General features: G+C 42.6%; 1 protein-coding gene across 4 annotated transcripts in view; it reads left to right on the top strand.

The window, feature by feature from the left end:
- The window catches only part of LTBP4 (latent transforming growth factor beta binding protein 4), a 922,370-nt gene that overhangs the window by 190,583 nt on the left and 716,209 nt on the right, over window positions 1-15,578 (top strand). For all 4 annotated transcript variants that reach the window (XM_069207205.1, XM_069207206.1, XM_069207204.1 and 1 more), the window contains exons 2-3: window positions 8,214-8,284; window positions 14,275-14,731. In XM_069207205.1, coding sequence (XP_069063306.1) covers window positions 8,214-8,284; window positions 14,275-14,731 — 528 coding nt within the window. The remainder of the gene's footprint in view (window positions 1-8,213; window positions 8,285-14,274; window positions 14,732-15,578) is intronic.

Raw genomic sequence — 15,578 nt, 5'->3', positions numbered from 1 at the left:
TGGTGTGAATTTAAAAAAGCCCCTGTCCAGTTCTCAATAGTCAGGGGAACCTTTGGCCTTTTGGCCAGTTCATATTCTTCATCCTTTGACTCCCTCCTTCGATCTGACTTCCCTATGGAGTAGTTTAAGCATCTCAACGGATTCCCCTTTCCATATCTTTTCTTTAGTTCCCAACATAAAGTGCACCCCCAGTGGTTTCATCATGCCCATGTTGAGCAGAGGTTTTATTTTCAGCTCTATTTCCTCATCACCAACCATCAACTTTTTATGGCTAGGAGGCTCTGTGTACAACTCAGGAGCCTCAAGTGACCCAGATGGCCTAATTTATATGCCCCATCCCCTACATTGCACTGCAGTATGCTGCAGGGGCACTTGGGCACGCTCTTGAAAGCCCGCCCGCGTGAGAGCAGAGTGGCCTCTCCTTACCTGCAAACTCTCAGTGCACAACTTGTTTGGCGGGGAGCAAGCCACAATCACTGCCTCCAACTGCTCTGAGGCCCGACACAGGAGCCTCACTTCCCTCTCCTCGTGTGCGACCTCTTTCACAAGGTCCAGATGCACACCTTCGTGCAACAAGTGCATGGCTGTCGTGATTTTCTCGGCGTTGGACGCCATCTGAGAGAAACCTAAAACCACAAAAGGCAACTATACAAACCGCTAATAAAACAAGCATATGCAATGCAATGGGTCTCAAATTTGCTTGAATTAGAGCTATTAGGGTTGTAAACTCCTAACGGGACTTTTGTTGCCATATAAACTGAAAATAAAAAGTAAAACAGTTTCACATAAGCGAGCCTACGGCCGCCGTGAGCACGAAACAGACACAAAGGGAAACAGAAGAAATAAAAAGTAAAACAGTTTCACATAAGTGAGCCGACGGCCGCCATGAGCGTGAAGAAGACACACAAAGGGAAACAGAAGTTTACTTCTGGTGAAACATATCGGTAAAAGTGCAACTATCCATGTAACCGGCAAAAGTGCAACTATCCATGTAACAGGGTCTATATTCATGCAAAGCGCTTGACTGCTGCCCAGCAAGATCATGCTGCCTACAAAATAAAGAGGAAAAAGTAGTCCAGAAACCATACAGAAAACATGGAGCCTCGTATGTTTTCAGTAGTTATCCGGTGCGCTTGAGGAGGGCTAAATACCAGAAAAGGCATAACCTATGTATGCCTTTCACGAATGAAATCAAGCGAATTTTAAAAGGCAAGCCCCCGAACCAATCAAACTGGTGGGTGTGACAAGGGCATGGTTAAAAGCCCACAGAGAGATTACACCAGGGACATAGCGCTTTGTGCGCTCAACCTTAAAAATGAAAAGCAGCTAAACTAATTAAACTAATGGGTACCCAGCCACCAGGTCACCACACTTAAAATGGTGTTGGAGGAGCCCAACACAGCCCAAATATGTTACACTTGGGCTAAATTGGGCTACTCTGTAATCCAGCTGCCTTAACTTTATTTTTAAAGGGGCAGTCATAACTGACTGCACCTAATTTCCCAAAACCCTCCCTTGGGGAGCGGGGGGCTGACCTCACTAAGTTAATCTGCCCTCCCAAGACCCCATTTTGGATGAATCAGCAAACTACCAAAATATCCCAGTAATAGAAATAAACAAAGGACATTCTATGTGCTGTCGATTTGAAAGGGGTGGCTGGCGGTTGAAAGTGTGCAGAACACTCAACCTATTAGAAATGATCGATTTTGGTTAGTTTTGCCCTAAGTTGTGATGCAATACCAGCTGCATACATGACACATTATAATATATATATTGAATAGGACCTCAACAAAAAATGTACGCACCTTGGACTGACAAATTCGGAGGGGGTAACATAAATTTGTGGGACACAGAAGTTGATGCACTGAAGTACACCAATCAATATATATGCAAATCAAGATTAATTAAGTGTTCTGTCTCTCTACATTCTCACATGAATTACTCACTAACATAGAATCTCATTATTTTCCTCATACAATATGCCAATGTCCTAGAACACGAAGTAAAAAAATATTGGTTACCTCATGACATACTCAATAAACGTGTCATGTTACACATGAATGTCTTGTAACTATTACTCGGGTTAGGGTGCATTTATTATGGTCTAAATAAAAGCAGATCTTATTATCCTAATTGTGTATTGATCTGATGTTAGGTGTGATGGGCTGGTCCCTCTTCTTTTTTCTCTCTCATACAATTTTACGTTGATCATTATCTCAGTTTGTTTTGTAAACTTAATAACATTTTTGACCTAATAAAACATTTCAATGTAAAAAAGACAAGGGGAGCCTGATAGAAGTTATTGCAGTCTGACATCAAAATCAGTCCAATATGAGATATTCGATCGGGAAAGTCTTTTAAACAATGTATAGTCTATTTAGGTTACATTTTGCTTAGTTTTAATCTAACCCCATTTCATCAATAGTTGAATGGCAATCCTATTCTGTATGAAAACTCCCAATTTTCGGCCAAATGGGATTAAAAGTGGTGCTGTTTTATTGCTCTCAAAATTGCCTGGTGCAGTTAAACACAGGCGCAGTTTCACCTCCCAAAAGAAGGTGTGGACGTCATTTAGGGGATGCCATGGGTCGCAGCTGCGGCCGCTGGCTTGCCCTTTGCTACTCCTGGCACTGCCTTTGCGACCCCTGGCCTCAGAAGTGACAAAGTCAGTGGCAGGAACACAGCGGCAGCTCGTCCTTATGGACATCAGTTGGGGCTTCAATCTGTTTGTTTTCTGTCCATGTCCATTTTTAATACCTTAATAATGAATAATAATAACAATATTATAATAAAGAACCAACAGCATTATTATTATTATTATTATTATTATTATTATTAATAATAATAATAACGCCTTAGCTGCTGGGCCTTCATTCCCTCCCCCCGACCTCCCCTATGTTTGAGCCCTTTTTTGGTTATTTGAGGTAATTCGCGCTAAGGCTTTCATAACCTTTTGTCCACATAAGCTATCCATGCCAAATTTGCGTCCTTTTTTTTCAACATCCTAGGGATTCTAAAGGTACCCACAGTTTGTGGTTTCCTCTGGATGAGACAAAGAAATTAGCCAAAATACAGCTAAAATTTTGTTTTTTTTCAGAAAAATGGGAATAAAAGGGCTGTAGAAGAAAGCATGTGTTTTTTTCCTGAAAATGGCATCAACAAAGGGTTTTTGGTGCTAAAATCACCATCTTCCCAGCTTTCAGGAACAGGCAGATATGAATCAGAAAACCAAATTTTTCAACCCAATTTTCTTCATTTTACTGGGACATACCCCATTTTTACTATCTGTTGTGCTTTTAGCCTCCTTCCAGTTAGTGACAGAAATGGGTTTTAAAACAATGCTGGATCCAGGAAAGCTAAACATTTCTGAAAAGTAGATAGAATTCTGAATTCAGCAAGGGATCCTACAATGTTTTCTTACAGAACATAACAGCTGAAATAAAAAAAGAAATATTGAAATTGAGGTAAAAAACAGCCATTTTTCTCCATGTTTTACTCTGTAACTTTTTCCTCCTGTGATGTCATATTTTCAAAAGTAATATACTGTTACCTCTGCTGGACTCTTCTGGTTGTAGTGATATATAGGGCTTGTACGTTCATCAAGAACCCCAGGTCCCCAGAGCCAATAAAGGAGCTGCACCTTGCAATGGGTTTTCATTGTAAACCGGGTGTACAGCAATTTATTTAGTGAAATATAAAGAGTGGAAATAGGAATCAAGGAAACCATTGTATTTCCAAAATGGGAGCAAGATAAGGTATTGAAAAGCAGTGGTTATTTTCACATCTCTAAATTCCGGGGTGCCCATACTAGCATGTGAATTACAGGGCATTTCTCAAATAGACGTCTTTTTTACACACTGTCTTACATTTGGAAGGAAAAAATGTAGAGAAAGACAAGGAGTAATAACACTTGTTTTTCTGTTTTGTGTTCCCCCAAGTCTTCTGATACAAAATGGTACCTCACTTGCGTGGGTAGGCCTAATGCCCGCAACAGGAAACGTAACATGGACACATCACATTTTTACATTGAAATCTGAAGTGATTTTTGGAAAGTGCCTAGCTGTGGATTTTGGCTTTTAGCTCAGGCGGCACCTAGGGAAATCTACCTGTGCATGTTCGAAAACAAGACACCTGGAGGAACCAGGATGGGGTGACTTGTGGGGCTCTCACCAGGTTCTGTTACCCAGAATCCTTTGCAAAACTAAAAATTTGGCCAAAAAAAACCACTTTTCCCTTTGATTTCGGTGCTGCAAAGTTCTGGAATCTGAGGGGAGCTGCAAACTACCTTCCACCCAGCATTCCCCCAAGTCTCCTGATAAAAATGGTACCTCACTTGTTTGGGTAAGCCTAGTCCCCGCAGCAGGAAATGCCCCAAAACACAACGTGGAGACATCACATTTTTTCAAAGATGACAGACGTGTTTTCTGCAAAGTGCATAGTTGTGGATTTTGGCCTCTAGCTAAGCCAGCACCTAGGGAAACCTATATATTTTTGGAAACTAGATACCTAGGGGAAATCAGAATGGAGTTACTTGGGGGGCTCTCACCAGGTGCTGTTACCCAGAATCCTTTGCAAACCTCAAAATTGAGCAAAAAAACACTTTTTCCTCACATTTCGGTGATGGAAAGTTCTGGAATCTGAGTGAAGCTGCAATCTTCCTTCCACAGAGCGTTCTCCCAAGTCTCCCGATAACAATGGAACCTCACTTGTGTGGGTAGGCATAGTGCCCGCAACAGGAAACGCCCCAAAATGCAACATGGACACATCAAATTTTTACATTGAAAACTGACGTGTTTTTCGGAAAGTGCCTATGGATTGTGGTCTCTAGCTCAGCTGGTACCTAAGAAAACCTACCAAACCTGTGCATTTTTTAAAACTAGACACCAGGATGGTGTAACTTGTGGCGCTCTCACCAGGTTCTGTTACCCAGAATCCTTTGCAAACCTCAATAAACCTAAAAAAAACACTTTTTCCTCAAATTAAGGTGATAGAAAGTTCTGGAATCTTCGAAGACCCACAATTTTCCTTCCACCCAGCATTCGCCCAAGTCTCCCGATAAAAATGGTACCTCACTTGTGTGGGTAAGCCTAGTTCCCACCACAGGAACAGATCACACAATGGTCAATGTAGGTCCTTAAATGAGGGAAACTGTTGACCCTGGGGTGATCCATTCCGGGCGCAGGTACTAGGTACAAGCACTCAAGTGGGGTAGCGTTTTTATCAGGACATGTGGGGAAACACTGGGTGGTAGGAATTTTGTTAATCCCAGCATATTCCTGTAGTTTGTGTGACAGAAATGCAAGAAAAGATTGACTTTTTATTCAACATTTCACCTTTTCAGGGTATTCTGGGTAAGAAAACATTGGGGAATCCACACAAGTCACACCTCTGTGGACTCCCCCGGATGTATAGTTTCCAGAAATGTCTGGGTTTGGTAGGTTTCCCTATATGGCCGCCGAGCCCAGGACCAAAAACACAGGAGCCTGCCTTACAAAACCAGGATGTTTTGTGATAGATAATTTTGATGCCTCCACAATACCATTTGGGCGGTGGAATTTGGGGCTGAACTAAATTGGGGAGCTCCCAAGAGAGCACTCTCTCTGTGCTTGCCACCGCATGCATCTGCTCTCTAGGTTGGGCTAACCCGCTATTGTCCAGCTGCAGAGATTGTGCTTGTGAAGGGACAGCAGAACTGTCCTCATCACCTCCCTCATAATCAATGGAAGAGGAGTTATCAAATGGGACTCTTCCAACTGAAAAATCACTCCCGGAGTCTGCGCCATTGTCCTATCCTTCAGATGCTGCCTTAGTATCTGCTGTCTCAGTCTCTGATCCAACGTCAGAGCTGTCCTCTATAACCCGAGTGAGGGCTTGAGCAGCAGTCATCCAACAAGATGCCATCTCTGCTTTCGGCTAAACTTTTGCTCTAAAACACTAGCCTACGTAGACAGTCACAAAATTGCTGGTAGGTGTGTGTGTGATACATGCAACAGTAAAGGTCACTTTACCTTTGCTTCTTCCCTCAATCAGCACATTCTTTCAAGACACTAAAAAAAAGATACGCTATTACTTCACCTTGTCACACACCAATTGTCACAGTCTTTAGCGCCTCTAGCGCCCAGTCCAACAATCATTATTGGTGCTTCTACTCCCATGACCTCCTCCTCGGAGTCCCTCACTACCACCCAGCAAAAGTGCCCTTCATCTCTCCATAGTCCCCCGCACATACATTTAATTTGTATTATAGCGCAGGTAATGGCTGACTTTACTAATCTACTCAGCTAATTACATAAAATACAGATTTGATCTTTGCAGTAGGCATATAAACCTTCTGCACTACTTTACGGCATCAAAACTGCCACTAGACGAAAGTCAGATCCTTTTGTAGCAGAATAATAATCACAAGACTTACTTGACTTTTTTATTGCTGCCTAAAAACTACAGTTGAAACGAGTCAGTTGAAGTATGTGCATTGTTTTGAAGACGCAAGCTGCAACGTTCAAGAGAACTGGTGGCGAATATATATGTGTGTGTATATATATATATATACATATATATATATATACACACATATACATATATATTATAGAGAGATCATCTTTATATGTGGGTGTGGTTTTCCTGATGGCAGCCCCCGGGGAAATGTATATATGTAGATATCTAGACATCTATACATATATACATATCTATATATATATCTATATATATCTATATAGATAATCTATATATAGATCTATATATTTTTTTAATAGCTGCATGATTTCCTTGGGGGGCATCAAAAAAATTATTGCCCTGCTCATGGGCGACCCCCTGTCAATTTTTATTTTTTATTTTTAAACCCCCGGGGTGGGAGCGCCCCCAGCGGTAAACCTCCCTTTAAAAAAAAAAATGTGCCCGGGGGGGGGGGGGGGGGGGGGGGGTGATGTGGTGGAGAGGGGGGGAGTTGATGCCTATTTGCCGAGGGGGCAGACCCCGCCTAGTGAAATCCCTGGTGTCTAGTAGGGATTTCCTGGACAGGAAACCCGTTTAGGAAGGCCTCGTTTGAAAGGGGAGAGTCTCCCCTTTCAAACGAGGCCTTCACGAATGTCTGGAAGGCCACAGCCACTACCTGCTCCGGTGGAGAACACAGATAGTGACGTTGTCACAAAGCTGTGGGGTGGGGGGAGACACGGAAGATCTTCTGTGTCTCCCGAGGTATTTTTTAACTCCCTCCCTGGTGTTGGCCACTGGTCATGACCTGCACCAACGCCTGCACTGAAGTGGTTAATAATCATAATAAGAATAAGAAGAATATATTATTCACTACTAGTGTAATAAAAATGTAGTACAGTTAGCTGGAATATGCCCTTCCATGACAGCTGAGGTAAGTAAAAAATTATTTTAAATGTATGTTGTGTGTTTGCTTACTGGTGAGAGTGTGCTTATGTGAGGGAGAAGGTATGTAAGTGTGGCTTTGTGTGTACATATAAGTATATGTGTGTGTGAGTGAAAGGGGAGGTCAAAGCATGTGTGGTGTCACTTTTGCTACTGCTAGCATTTCTATGAATTGACGTCCATGATTAAGTAGGTGGTGTATGTGCCCAGTAAATGGCCCGTAATGGAGGAAATTTGTAATTGACGGATACAGTAATTCCTGCCACCCATATGTTATTCCCATTCCACACCATTCATTTTAATTACAGGAAAAAGGGTTAGTGCTTAATTTGTGCTGGTATTTGCTGGTGTTATGCACTGGGACTTATTTGTTAACACTGGGACATAATTATGACAGTCCACCACATGATAACGTTGTCTGTCCTTTTCTTTAAGAAAGCACATCTGCAATTGTCACATGTGAAGGAGGGTGATGGATAGTAGCTAAGGTGCAGGCATTTGACAGACGAGGAATTCTTTATAGAGTAAGTGCTGAAGATGGAGCTATACCCCCGAAGAACAGTAATTACAGGTGCCAACTTGCCCCATGCCCGCCATTACTGTGCAACTCATAATGAAACCCATAGTCCCAACAGGGTCTGACATATGACGAACTCTGGCCCAACCCAGCCCAATCTTAAAGGAGACCAGTCAGTTTCTGGCTGTTGGTATGCAGTTTATAGGTCTGAAGTGATGGTCAGCAGGGCTGGCAGTTGTATCAAGAAATCGTTGTTTTGAACCGCTACAATTTCAACTTTTCTAAGAGATTACCAACTAACTCTTTCCTTCTTTCGTTTTAGTCCAAACCAGTGCGGAGAGCAGTGCTGTCCTGGGTGGAGTGTTGCCCCCAAAAGTGGGAAATGTACCAAAGGTAAATAATATTGTTCTGTCTTTTGAATAGTACTTAAAGCTGTTGTTTAGGCTATTTTGAAGGCCGCACATTTTTGTGAAACTGTAGCACAGCTAGAATATATTATTTGTCAGACAACATATTCTTTGCTGTAGGGGGAACTATGATTCAAATTTGGTTCTGCTGGTTTTAGACCTAGGCCCTCATTACTAGTCTGGCTGTCACTAGACTTCCAGACTTGCAGATGGCGGTCGGACTGCTACCAAACCGTGGTCCGAGCACCATATTACAACTCTGGCAGCCGGGCTGTAAGCGCACCATCAACCCTGCCAGGATCAGGCATCCCAGCAGTCTGGAGGTAGGTGGCGGTCCTAATCCGCAGCGCTGCCCTGGCGATTATGACCTCACTCTCTGCCAGCCATTTTTTGGCGGTAGCACTGCCATGAAAAGGCTGGCGGAGAACAGGTGCAGGGGGCCCCAGGTGGGCCCTTGCACTGCCCATTCACTTGGCACATGCAGTGTGGGGTTCCCCCCGGCCACCACCCTTGCAATGTTCACTATCTGCTCCGTAGAAAGTGAACATTGCAAGCATTCTGGTGCACCCAGCAGCCAAGAGCATTGCCGCCGGTACAATTACAAGCCAGAGACAATGCTGTAGGCTGTTTCCTGCTAGGCCAGGGGGCAGAAACTCAGGTTACTGCCCGCTGACCTAGCGAGAAACTCTTAATGGGCCCGGCGGGGATGTAGCCCGTATGGCAGCAACCTCCTCGTCGGAAGTTCATCGCTGAAAGGGAGAGAGAATAAGAAGCAGCTTTATTTGCCCTGCACCCAAGTGTGAAAATGACACTTTTTTCAGGTTAGTGCAGTGAATGGCAGTGGATAACCTGCAAATTCCTACACTTTAAGCATGCATGTCAGAATATGTTGCTAGACCTGCATCAAAAATGTAATTCTAGGCTCAGGTAGCCCAAGGACCTGTTTCTAAGTTGAAGAGTAAAAAAAAAAACATTTTCAAAGCCATTTGCAGGCAGCTATAATATTACAATGTCACCTAAATACTTTATAACAGCGGTTTCCCTACTTGTGGTCCGAGGACACAATGGGGGTCTGCGAAGCCTCCTCAGGGGGAAGGCGACCGCTTAGAAAATGAAATAATATTAACAGATTAGGTCCCCAGCTTTCAGTAATGACTCATTGGAGGGTCCTTGGATTCCAATGATGATTCAGTGGGTGTCCCCGGATTCCAGTACTGATAAAGTGGGGGTCCACAGAAGTCCGAAGGTTGGGAACCACTGCTTTATAACATAAACTTTAAAAAGGATAGTAGGGAAAATAAATTGCTGGTATTTAAATTTAATGTAACAATTAAATAACATTATAATATCATACTTCAAACCAGCTTTGAAATTTGAGAGAAAAAAAGCTATTTTTAGGGTGAGGTGATCAATGTGCACATGATTCATGCAGGCACTCTAAGCAAAGGTAGACAATGGGTACTGTGTACTGGCCAACTATGTCTTGCTGTATGCTGTGAAGGGCTAAAGAAAACTGTGAGTATCAATTTAACAGACCGATTGATGACGCTTGTTGACCAAAAGCACTTCTTTAAACATATACAATGTGTGAGTTTTTTGGGAGAAATATTAGCTTGTCAAGATAGCAGAATTGTCTCAAAGACCAAATCTTTGAAAACAAAAGGCAGCTCCTTTATTTATCGCTATCTCAGGGTTTTAGACATATTAGATGCCAGGAATAAACAGGGCAGGCTGTAAATGGATTTTACAGTACTAGTGGAGGCCACTGAAAAGTGCAATCAAAGGGGCTTATTTAGATTTTGGAAACAGGATACTCCATTTGAAGGTGATGAATATTCCAGTCTTCTGTATAACAAGTGCCAGAAGCTATAATGCACAGGGCATTCAACACATTTGTTATGCTGTACTCCGTCCAGCAAAGGAAAGCCCTGAATAATAACATTAAAATCATCCTCATTCAGTGGTCAATGCCTTAGGTACAGGACTGCAGTCACACATCAAATGATTGCCTGCAAATGAAAGTCTTGTTTGTACATCACAGGCCTCAAACTGACGGTAAGAAATCCTTTGGTGCACGGATTTAGCCGCACTAAGAGGACCTTTTGCAAGCATGGGGGCATATTTACAGGAACTTGGCCACTTCTCTTGTGCCCTACATACCGGCACCTAACGACACCGTGGTTGTGCCATATTTACAATATGGTGCACTATGGCGGTCGTTAGCACAATAGCATCAAAATCTGTTGATACTAGTTATTTCCCATTTAATGGCAGCGTCATGGTAAAACCATACATTGCAGGTTTGCTGTAATACAATTTAAGGTTTGTAATATGTCTGCAAATTCTCAGCAAATCCTTGCTGGATTTATTTTGAGTTCCATTATAATCTCAATAGCATGCAAACTGGGGTTTCCTTCAAATCAAAACTAAGAATTGTGTAGAAAAATAGCAAATTGGGCAATCTTCCCCTATCACAGATTGACAGGAAAAACAGGAGGCACTCAAGCAGACAAAACTGTCAGAAAGAGGCAAAACATTATCAAATTTGTGAATATCTTGCAGATTCTACTTATTATGTTTCATTCCGATTATAAAAACTAATAATGATACAGTAATGAAACACCAGATAATTTCTGCATCTGGGTGATTGGTGCTACTGTTTGCGGTAATACTAGATCCTTTTACCAGGCTTCTAAATGACTGTCATAATTCTAACGTTAATAAAGGTCACACCAATCCTGTCAAACTAAAAAAGAATCACTGTGTGAGGACAAGTTTGTGACTCTCTAAGAAGGAGAGTTCCTATTTTGAAAAAGTGAAAAGTACTGATTTCCTTGTTATTGTGTACTGTTAGTGTGTTATATGGGGCTAATATGTTCTCTTCTGGCCAACCCTACCCACTTTGAGCATTTTCAAGGGGACAAAATTCTTCGGCCACCCTCTGCTTGGGCTTTGAAGGCTGAGGACATTTTTAGGGAGTCTACTACAGTAGCTACATTGTCCTTCCACATCTAACACTAAAATTCAATGTGAGGCAGTCACTGTACTTAGAGACAGAAGTCTGGTAGAACAAAAGCAGGGATTTTTCAGGAACCAGACAGTAGATACTCAAGAACTGTCTTGGAAGTCTCTTTTCTTCCTTTCGAGTATGCCTCAAGTATTATATGTAAACCCCAGCAGAGCCGTGAAGCAGGATTTAACTCTCGAGCAGGATTTGACACAGTAATGTAAAAAAGGAAGCCCTCAACCCCACCCTGCATACTCTATGAGCTTCTAGAGAAGTCATCTCTGCCCATTAAGGGTGACCTGTCAATCACAGTGACCTATTGTGTTGCTCCTGGGAGGACATTCACACCTCATTAATACCTGTTCAAGTGGTAATCACTGGCTTGGAGAATTTGGAGGGCAAATGCACATTAGCCTCTAGGAACTTCCGGTAGGAAAAAGGTAACTTAACAAAAGTTACTTTTCCATACTATTTATTAAACATCCAACTTCACCAGTGAATTGGGTAATCAATACATATTAAAATAGTTGTTAATTGCTTTTCTAGCTAATTCCATTCAAGAGGTACAGTATTGGGTTTTTAATCTATACTCTGTTTTTCTACATAGGGCAGCTAGGCCTGCCACAGTGAAAAATAGCTTTTTGGTGCTGAATCACTGTAACAACATGTTAACATTAAATTTCTATATTTCCTACATTTAAATTCCATGTACTCTGCCTTGAGGGCTACAATGACCACAAAAGGAGTAATTTAATAACATTTAGAAAGGAGGTTTCGACCTGTCAAAAAGGTTTATTTTGACAGTTTGAATTGCAGCTTTTAAATAGGGGTGGGTGATAAATTCTGCTTCACTGGCGGAGTTCGCAGAGCTTTGCCCACTCCGCACTCCGTACAGAGAGTGGAGTTCTGAAAAACTCCATGGAGCAGTGTGGAAAGTAGTTTTTCCTCTCTCGCATCCTGCCTTCCTTAGGTTGGCGAGCGGGAGCAAAAAAAAAACCATAATAGACCACGTCCCGGTGAGATTTTTCAACATCGGCGGTTGCAGCAGGTCGTAACTACTTGCGTTGTGAAACATGCCACCTGCGTTGAGGAAGTTGCTGCTTGAGTAGAAAATCTACTTGAGCAGCAGAAAGTAGCAGCTCCCTCTTGCACTGCGTGTTGTGCAGCTCGCACTGATTTTATAGCCAATGACAAACTCCCCAGTGCTAAAATCAGGGTGAGCAGCGCAACTTACAGCACTTCGCAGCTCGTGGAACTCTGCGGAGTGCAGCTAACTTTTTTTGGCACTTTGCAGACTTCCGCATAGCAGAACTCTGCAAACTGCACCCAGGTTTACTTTTCAACAGCTACAGTCAGACCACACAGTAGGCCTGAAGCCAGAGTTTTACACTGTCACTGTAGTGAATAGCATAATAGGTGCTGCAGTCTTCTGCCCTCTACAACATGCAGCATGGGGCAATGGGTGATCCATACTCACCCATTTGTTAACTTCGCTTGAATGACAGTATTCTGCCCCTTTTTTTTACAATTTTGGGAGTGCCCCATTCAAATACAGTGATGTGCTAAGACTGACTCTGTAGCCTGATAGTACCCGCTGTGCCCAGTGCCAATCAAGCTGGGAATAATAGTTTCATTTTCTCAGTTGTAGAGCACTCACAGACAGAAGAAAGGAGTACAGTGCATAAATTGTCACCTTTCCCAGAAAAAAATGGCAACTATTTGTTCACTTTTTGTTCACTTTTTATGGCAGTAAAAAATGGCCACGTGGCAACCCTTGGAGTGCACAGCCTTTAGGGCTAGAGCAGAGAGAGACACTTGTGCAAAATGTATTGTTGTAAAATTCAAATGTGTAATACCCAGTTTTTGAACAATGCTCTTTTTCTACCTTGCTAGGTTCAAGCCCCTTAAATGCAAAGTGCTGCGTGTTAAGGGGCCATATTTACAAGGTGGTGTTAAGCCACAAAAAGTGGCTTAACGCTGCCTTGTAAATACGGCACAGTGTTCGGCACCACAGGAGCATCACAAACAGTGACTCTCCAGTGGCACTAGGGTCTGATACCTTGTAAATATGCTCCCAAGTGATGATGACTTGTTTCCTGACTTTCTAGTTAATCCCTTAGTACAGACCCAAAGATCATCGACCCCTGAATTAGAGCAAACAAAATCAAAAGCAAAAAAGAAAGGCAAACAATTGAAACCTATATATAGAGGCGCCCTGTTTACAAGTGGTGTAGAACAGAGCAAAATTCCATTGTGGTATTTAACTCCACCCAAACATAAGTGGCCCATTGCTCCCCGCACCCGGATTTATTGTGTGATGGAACTCTAAAAGCAATTTTACCACCTGGAAAATCTGGCCAATAAAATCGCCTTTGAAGTAAACTGTAAGGGAGCCCGGCCTCATTCCCATGCCTCCACCTTACCCCATTGCGAAACACAGTGGAAGCATGACCTCTTCCAAACAGTGTCCTGTCCTTCGTTCTCCCACCACCTCCATTACTTGCCCACCTGATCAGGACAGTTGGAGAATTACAGTCTTTATTCTGAAGGAAAAGGAATATTTTGCAGACTTCTACATGGGAAAAACCAATCTTCAAGTTATTCTCCGTTTCATTGGGATTAAGTTGTAACTGCACAATACTAACAGGATGTCATGTACAGGTGCCAAGTTACTACCCCGTGCGTATGGTGCAACTTGTAATTAGTTATAAAAATAAAAATATTTACTAAGGTAGGTACGCTAAGAATAGTTTTAGGATATTTAACAAATGGGAGGGGAGCTTCTCTTTAGTTTAGTCAAAAAGAAACATTGTTCAATTTAAGCCATACACCCCTTAAGGGACTTTTCTACTCCTGACTCAATGATTAAAGTCTTCATATTACAACAAGTTACAAAATTGAGCCTGGTAAGCAATTTCTTAGCATTAAGAAGAATGTTTCCTCATTGTCCTTTTTTTCTATTCTTGCAGCGATCTGTACACCCAAGTGCAAAAATAAGGGACTATGCAAGGCACCACAGTTCTGCGTTTGTAAACCGGGGTTTGAAGGCCAACGATGTGAGCACAGGACAGACTCTGTGCCTCAAAACATGGAGTCCCCATCGATTGTCAGGACACTTGTCATGCCACCTCTCCTAGCCCCTTCGTCTGCAGGGATGACCGAAGAGACCATCAGCAACTCCCTGAATGTGATCCCCATACAGGCAGTGAGCTCCACAGACTCTACTCTGTCCTGCCGCCATTGTTTAAAGAACACAACACCAAACACCATATTTACAAATCCTGGTGGACTCACTACTGGACTTGTAACTGTGAAACCTACACTACAGCAGAAAGAGACTGACGGGTCCGATGAGAAGAGCAACAGCTCGACGAAGTTCTTGGAACCAAACAAGAAACAAACTTCTGTCCGCTGGCAGCCACTGACGTAAGTACACTTTTAATGCCCCTCTGTGGGAAAGAAGTAAATACAGGGCTGAAAGCTTTTCTTAGGAGCCTGCCACCTGATCTGTCGATAGAAGCTGCTGCCGAATACCTGGCTGCATAATCTTGTTCCCACCTCACCCCTCTTTCTTCCACCATTCTGCTCTTCTTGTTTCTCTTGCAGGTTCTTCGTCCATTTCTGGTTTCTCATTTTATCACTGTTTTCCTATTTTTCTATAACTTCTGTTTTTCCCTTTTGTACCTTCCTCTCTCTTGCTCTGGGTCAAAGTCTGGTGATAACGAAATAAGACCTGGCACCCAATAAAGAGTGCCAGTGTCCAGCGCCCGCAAACACCGGCACAAATTAAGCACTGTCACCCACCACAATATTCTCTGATCATTTAGATTACCTCTTTGTATTCCTTTTGAATTTAACTTTAGTTCCGTCTCGTCAGTCTTTAGTACAGCGGTGTTTTTTACCACAAAGGAAAGGAAAATTATTGTAGTTGTTTGGGAGTAGGGCAAGGATATGGCTTTGTTTATTGCCAGTAGTATGCAATCTACAAACACGGTTTGTTGGCTCAAATGTTATGTTATTGTATTGTGGTATCCAAGGAAGTAGTCAGAAAATTTAAATGTCACCCACTTGATCTATATCTCTGATCACACAAAGCACACAAACCCGACCCTGCTTAGGAGAGTTACCTTTGACCAGGGTTGGATTGGGATGAAAACTAGGCCCAGGCACCCTAAAGAAAAGTGGCCCACAATTGCGGATTATGCCTTTTCACATAACACTGCTTCAGTGTTTGAAGTAGTATTAAAATAAGGAGGGGAGTTCTCTAAAAGAG

Source organism: Pleurodeles waltl, chromosome 9 (genome assembly GCF_031143425.1).
Source record: "Pleurodeles waltl isolate 20211129_DDA chromosome 9, aPleWal1.hap1.20221129, whole genome shotgun sequence".
Classification (NCBI taxonomy): domain Eukaryota; kingdom Metazoa; phylum Chordata; class Amphibia; order Caudata; family Salamandridae; genus Pleurodeles; species Pleurodeles waltl.
Note: the sequence above shows the minus strand (reverse complement) of the source record. Positions and strands in the feature narration are given on the sequence as shown.